The sequence below is a fragment of the Micromys minutus genome (assembly GCF_963924665.1).
Source record: "Micromys minutus genome assembly, chromosome: 14".
Lineage (NCBI taxonomy): Eukaryota > Metazoa > Chordata > Mammalia > Rodentia > Muridae > Micromys > Micromys minutus.
This window is the reverse complement of record NC_137983.1, coordinates 43,492,770-43,499,498: the sequence shown is the minus strand read 5'-3', so window position 1 is coordinate 43,499,498 and position 6,729 is coordinate 43,492,770. Positions and strand designations below refer to the sequence as shown.

General features: G+C 44.8%; 1 protein-coding gene across 1 annotated transcript; it reads right to left on the bottom strand.

The window, feature by feature from the left end:
* Positions 1-3,262: 3,262 nt before the first annotated feature.
* On the bottom strand, positions 3,263-3,394 carry LOC308430041 (thymosin beta-10-like; the record flags this gene model as incomplete). Its single annotated transcript, XM_080929134.1, has 1 exon — positions 3,263-3,394. One exon carries the CDS (start codon positions 3,392-3,394, stop codon positions 3,263-3,265), a length of 132 nt encoding a protein of 43 aa, XP_080785260.1.
* Positions 3,395-6,729: the final 3,335 nt, after the last annotated feature.

Here is a 6,729-nt window from a genome sequence, read left to right as displayed (position 1 = left end):
CTCCTGAAAAATGATCTTAGCCCATGAACTGGAGTTCCTTCAGAAAGAGGGATGTTCTTCTGACGTTCCCAGACTACAGAACGGGCCCGAGCATTGGGACATTCATAAACAAAAGCTCAGACAAGAGAGGAAGGATCCGGAAGCCACATCCTGCCTTCTAAACTGCTTTCCACGGGCTCTGTGTTTGACAGAAACCCAAACACGTCTTATCCCAGGCACTTTTGCCTTTAATTTCCAAACTGGTGTATATTTAATGGGAAATTTAATCCCTGCGGCTCTGAATCACGTACAACACATTTCTTGGGAGCTTTTCCTAACCTTGGAGCAACTTGTCACAAGATGCTCTTAAAATTTTCAATTGCGTTTGTTTTCAGTTCCTCGTTTCTCTAACCAAGGTCTAAAACTGTGGATATAGAAGCTAGAAACTTGTTGAAGAAGGGCCTCTCCACTCTGCTCAGGCATCCAACAGAATGAGGTATGGTGGTGCGGGCTTGGCTCGGTCCAAGAAACGCTGTATTTCTTCATCCTGGGTCTAGTGGGGCTACAGTTCTACTCACAATGGCTACATTTGAAGCAGAGTTGGCAAACAAGCCTGTACTTTCCAAATCCTGTTTCCTTAGGTGTCGTTAGAGTAGTTCCACCCAACTTTGTTATACAGGAGCGAACCTCACAGCGGAGGGCTGCGGTCCACACTGGCCTGCTAACCAGAGCGCAGCCCCCGGAAAGACGCCGGGAACAGAAACATTTCTGTCAGGATGTATTGCACAGTATTTTCCTACAGCCGCTCTCAAGCTGGCTGAGAGCAAACGGTCCTGGCCAGCCCTAATGCTTCGGCAATCTGTGGTCTAACCTTGTTTCCAGGAACCTCATCCAGCTTGGCGGGGAGCATCATCATGGCGTCACCCGCAGACTGCTTCCCAGATGTAGAACCACTGGGGAAAATGCCGAGGCTGCCTTTTTAGACCCCAGTGTTGCTTCCGATGTTTTCTTAACGACAGGTTTTATGAACGCGTCCCTTGAAGTCATGTCCTCTTTCGGACATCTACCTTCTTATTTATTTAAAAATTCAAGCAGATTTTGCACTGGGGCTGCAGAAGTCTGCCAGAAAGGAAGGGTTAAAATTTGCCATGTATGGAGTCCCGCAGGCACCAAAAGCAGTCTTCAGGTTAATGAGTTTTCCACGTTGTCTTTTCTCTTTCAGGGGTTCAAATGACCCAGTTACCGCTTGTGCGGCGTGATTTTAGGACTGACCTTTCTCCGTGTCCCTCAGTGACACTGATATTCCACGTCTGCTAGCAATGCCACCTGTACTATGACTATCAGGGATGGAAAGAGAGCTGGTTGGATCTTAAAGTACGCCTAGTCCCAGAAAGTGATGTAAAGAAGTAGATTATAGAGTCAAACAACTCGGAAGACAATGGGTTTGGCAGAAATTATTCTGGGATAAGGACCAAAAAAACCCAAAAAAACAAAAAAAAAAAAAAAACAAAAAAACAAAAAAAAAAAAAACAGGGATTGAGTTGCAGCTCCGCCATTTTCCTATGCCTCAGTTTCTTCCTCTATAACTTGGGACATCTGCCTTGGTACCTCTACAGTGCTATGATTAAACATTGAAATGCGTGTCCACTTCCAGGAACACTAGAGCTGATTGATCGTTTTGGTTCCTCTTGTGGGAATGCATAGCTCATTCCTCCGTTTGGGCTCTTGATGAAGAACTTGGGGGACCAGTGGCAAACTAGGAGGAGCTCAGAAGGCCTTGCATTCACGATTCTGCCACGGCTTTCCTAGTTCCAGAGTACATCAGCACACCCAGCTCCTGGTGGCTGTACCTCAGATGTAATTTATACTGTCTCCTAGAGAAAGAGCTTGCCCACTTCAGCTTGGGGATGTGACATTACACCTGAACACTGATGGGCTATTAAAAAGAAGGTTCTTTACATCCTTTGGGTTTATCATGATCCTAGGACACTCTCATGGATAACGTTTTCCTTTTCATTTCGTTAGATCATCTCTAAGACAGGCCTTAGAGCTCCCAGACCTGTCAGAGTGAGCCACAGGGGCTTTGTGAGCCCCAGGCTGCAGCAATGGGGGAATTGTTTTGACTTTTGGCTTGAAACAAGAGAGTGACTTTTGGGAAGGAGCCCTAATTGAATCTCCTAGTGGCAGCAGTGAGGTGGACACCCCTGGAAAGAACGATGTTTGAGGCCAGGGTACCAGAGCCCAAGGCACACACTTCCTTTCACTAACATGAGCAAGGTGCCAGCAAACACGGCATATGGGAAGTAGAGGCGGCCAAGAGCCAGGCTTCTGGACTTCCTCAGCCCAGCCTTGCCAACCAGAACTACTCCTTGCTCTGGTTTCCTGTGCATGATTGAGAAGCTGGCCAGCCCCAGGGTGCCCTCTTCAGCAGGGGCTTCTGCATAGCTACTTAAAAGGATTTAGAAAAGCTGGGAACCTCCTGGCTTTAGTTGTTGTCTTTTTTTTCCTGTTCTTTCTCTCTTAATAATTCAGGACTAGAGTTACTTTTGTGGATAAATTACCAGTCTCTATACAGCCTCTCCCTGCAGGTTCTGGGTGTCTCCAGCAACCTTGAAGCACACCAAATTAGAAGTGAGGATACCTAGCTATGTACCCCATTTTGAAAGTGGTCTATTAAACAAACAAATCACTGAATAAGTGCATACATGAGACACATCACATGCAGACTTGATGCTGTGCAGGATACAGACCTCTGGTTGCAACCTTTTCCTAGTGCAAAGCCAGATGCAGAAGGAGAGACAAGAGACTGTATTAAAAGCTCACATCATTAGGAAGGTTGAAAGCCACTGAATGGGAACATCCCAGAAAGATCATCCAGAATCTGTTTGAAGTATATAAACTTGTTAAAAAATAAAGGTTCCTAGGCTCTACCTCAACTTTCTGGCCAGAATGTCAGGGAGCAAGGCTCAGGGAAGATGTACTTTAATTTTTTTTGGATGATAATTTATCAATACCATTTTTTTTTGCCACAAGGTGTGTTTTATTTTCATCAATCATACAAATAATTTTCTATAATACCCCCAGAGTGAACCGGTGAAATTTGGCAGTCAGATTAGTGGGGGGGGGTCCCCTTCAGAGACCCTAGGGCCGGTGGCATCAGCGCAGAGTGCCCGGGTTCACAGTGCAGCTTGTGGTTCGTGTCCATTTTTCAGGTGGCTCTTCCTCCACATCACGAGGGAGTCTTGAAGATGATGGGGCGGGGTGGGGAAATCTTCCTAGGCTTTTAGGAGATTTCACTCCTCTTTTCCTGTTCAATGGTTTCTTTGATCAGCAGGATGTTCTCCTGCATCTCGGTTTTCTTCAGCTTGGCCTTATCGAAGCTGGCGATTTCCCCCAAGTCTGGCTTGTCTGCCATTTTCTTACAGCTTGTGGATTCTTGTACCGAGCTCGCGTCCAGGTGGCTCCCACTCGAGTTGCTGCAGCAGGAGACCCAACACCAGATTTTGAGAACCACATTCCTAGGGAAAGACAACAGAAATGCTAGGCTCCTGTTGGTGGTTAGTTCTGCTTGTTGGTTTGGTTTGGTTTTTAGGCTGGTCTGGCTATGTATCCCAAGCTTGCCTCTAGCTCCCTACGTAGTCCAAGATGGCCTCACACAAACTCCTCCTGCTTCAGCCTCCTGAGTTCTGGGATACAGATGTGGATGTAATTATTAAGTCTGTTTAAAATTTGATTTCCCTTGAGAGAAAGCATCATGAAATTTTTTTTCTGTTTACTGTATTATTTATCATATTTTATGCTTTCAGAGTCCTGGTTTTATGGAATGACCTTGAGAAGAGATATATTTTTATTGTGGTGAAACGCATGCCCTATTAAAAAAATGCCATTATAACCATTTAATTACATAGTTCAGTGGCCTCAAATACACAGTATTCAGCAGCCATTGCTACCATCCGACTATGGAGCTCTTGCAAAACTGAAGCTCTGTACCCATCAAACAGTGACTTCCTGACTCACCCCTGCTAGTCCCTAGCAACCAACCACCCTTTCATTTTGTGTCTCCAAAGAATGTACTGCCCCAAGTGCCACAAACAAATGGACTCCTAGAATATTTGTCTTTTTGTCATGGGCTTATTTCGCTTAGCATAATGCCCTTAAGATTCATCCGTGTGGTAGCATATGCCAGAATTTTCTTCCCTTTTCAGACCAAGTGACCCTTTATTGTTTTGTGTTTCCCATGTCTTGCTTATCCATTTACCTTTAGCAAATATGTGTTACTGCTTTTTTTTTGTTTTGTTTTGTTTTAATATTGTTGCTGAGAATGTAGGTATATAGCTGCATCTTCAAGACACCGGCTTCAGTTATACTGGATGTGCACATCCAAAAGCAGAGCCACACAGATCATAAAGCAGCTCTCTCCTTTTTAATTTAAGAAGTTAAATCAAATTAATTTCTTAAATTGAAAAAGCATTTTCCATAACAATCGCTTGAACTACTTTACAGCCCCGCCAATGGAACGTAAGAGCTCCATGTCCTTACCAGCTTGTTATTTCCTGTGTTTGTTATTTGTTGGCTGGCTTCTGTTATTTTATAGTTTCGTTTGTTTTGATGGCAACCAGTCTAATGGGAGTGAGGTGATATCTCCCTGTGCCTTTGCTTTGTGTTTCCCTAAAGATTAATGCTGAGCGTCTTAGCATTCAATATTAGCTAATTGTAACCCTGCTTTGGGATGACAGTGGAGTGTTAAGAGATGAACAGAAGCTACAGTGGGGAGAGATGAGAAGGAAATATCACAGCAGAAAGAGTAGATACGGAAGCCCCAGGGATATAAAAACAAATGGCTACCATGACACTGGAACCTACACAGACTGAAGTCAGTCAGAAGGTTTATGCCTGTCATTGGAGCGGATGCTGGCTGAATTTTGATGACCATCCACTAGACATTAATAGCACCTTATGTGCCAGACACAAGCCAGAAATGCCAAGATTGTCTCCGCCAGAACTCTGAAGGTAGGATGTTTTACTTTGATTCAGGACACATTCACAAAACAAAACACCCAACTTTAGTGTACAGTCAAATGTTGACCAACAATTAAAAAACAATTGCAGTTAACCTAAGAAGAAAGAGAGTTAGAGAAATTTGGGCCATGTAAAATGTTGGAATGAGAATTGTTTTAGAATTGTCAAGATTGCACGAGGCATCACAAAATAATAATAAAAGACAATGATACCTAAACTCACTGCAACAGTACCACATATAAAATAGACTCATATCTTTATGTATAACATATATGCTGTTAAACAGTTATTTGGGGTGTGCCTACTACATGCTGGACTGTGAGAGGCCAGCATTATTAGCTCATTCTACAAAGGAGAAAACACAGGCTTAGAGACCCAGGCATGTGGCAGAATTCAAGCTGTGTCTTTACCCTGTGCACACAAAGCTTATTTTGATTTTTTCAATAACAGAACTAAGAGAACTCTGCCTACTATGTTCAGGAGCTTAGATTAGATTCAGCAGGCAATGTTTTTGAGGGAAGATTATCTTAGGATCAGATCTTTGTCTTGGAAAAATAATTCTGAACACTGGGTAGAAGGCAAGTGTTATATATAATCCAGGCAAACTACATACTGATTCAAAGTCATGTGGGCAAAAAGGCTAGGACAAGAGCTAGAAAAAAGGAGTTCTCTGTAGGCATGATGACTCCAGGGGTAGAGTACCAAAACACTCCCCTCTGGTCCCTTGCTGTAGAAATGAATGTTACCTTTCTTTGGAGCAAAGGATTCTCGGGGAACTGTAACTCTGCAGTTGTCATGAGGCAAAGTACCTGTGACATGGAGCCACTGTTCTTTGCTCTCCACAACCGGTTTCCCTACATGCTTTGCTCTGATGACATCATCACCTCTTGGCCTTGCTAATGGCTGGATCTCCCTGGGAAGTCTCTGGGAAGCTGCCTGACTCCAGTCCCCACCATTATCTCAGCTGCAAATGCCACAGGAAGTCCTGAACACAAGATGAGCATTTTCTGTTCCACTGTGGCCACTCTAGCGAGGAAGGTGGGAGTGTTTGCTTTGCACGGTTTTTTTTTTATAGTCGCTGGTTGTCATGAACCACGCAAGAGACCACGGGTTGGTCGCGTTGAACCGCCAAGTTGCAAGCCCAAGCCCAGCAGTGTTGTTCAGAGAACTCTAGTGGGAAGATCTCAGGCTTCCGACCAGCATCCCAGGCTGGCCTGGCCACTGAGTTCTGACAATGCTGACTTTGAAAGAGCTGGCAGGAACTTAATCCTGAGTGAAAGAGTACCACAGCCAGATGTTTTGGCTCTGCTGAAGAGGACCAAGCACAGCAGGGAGCCGAGGACCTGAGTAGAGGTAGGGCTGGCTCAGTGATGGTGGTTTAAAACCCTGGTATGAATCCCTTTCCCATGGGTTTTGAGGGTCAGAAATGACCTCAAAACAGAAATGTTTTGAGGAACAGCTTTGCCAGGTGGTTCTGGCCCAAGGCCTCCATGAGGTTGTAGCCGAGCTCTTGACAAGGGTTTCAGTCATCTGAAGGTTTGGCTGGATAGGAAAATCCACATCCAGACTTCCCACAGGGCCAGTCAGTGAGGGAGTCTCAGTTCCCTTCTTTGTGGTCCCCTACCTGTGACTGCTGTGTAAGTCTGGCATGGTAGCTGGGTTGGCTGAGTACTCCAGAGAGGGCAAGGAAGACAGAGTCCCAGGTAAAACAAAACAGCCAATGAGACTGGA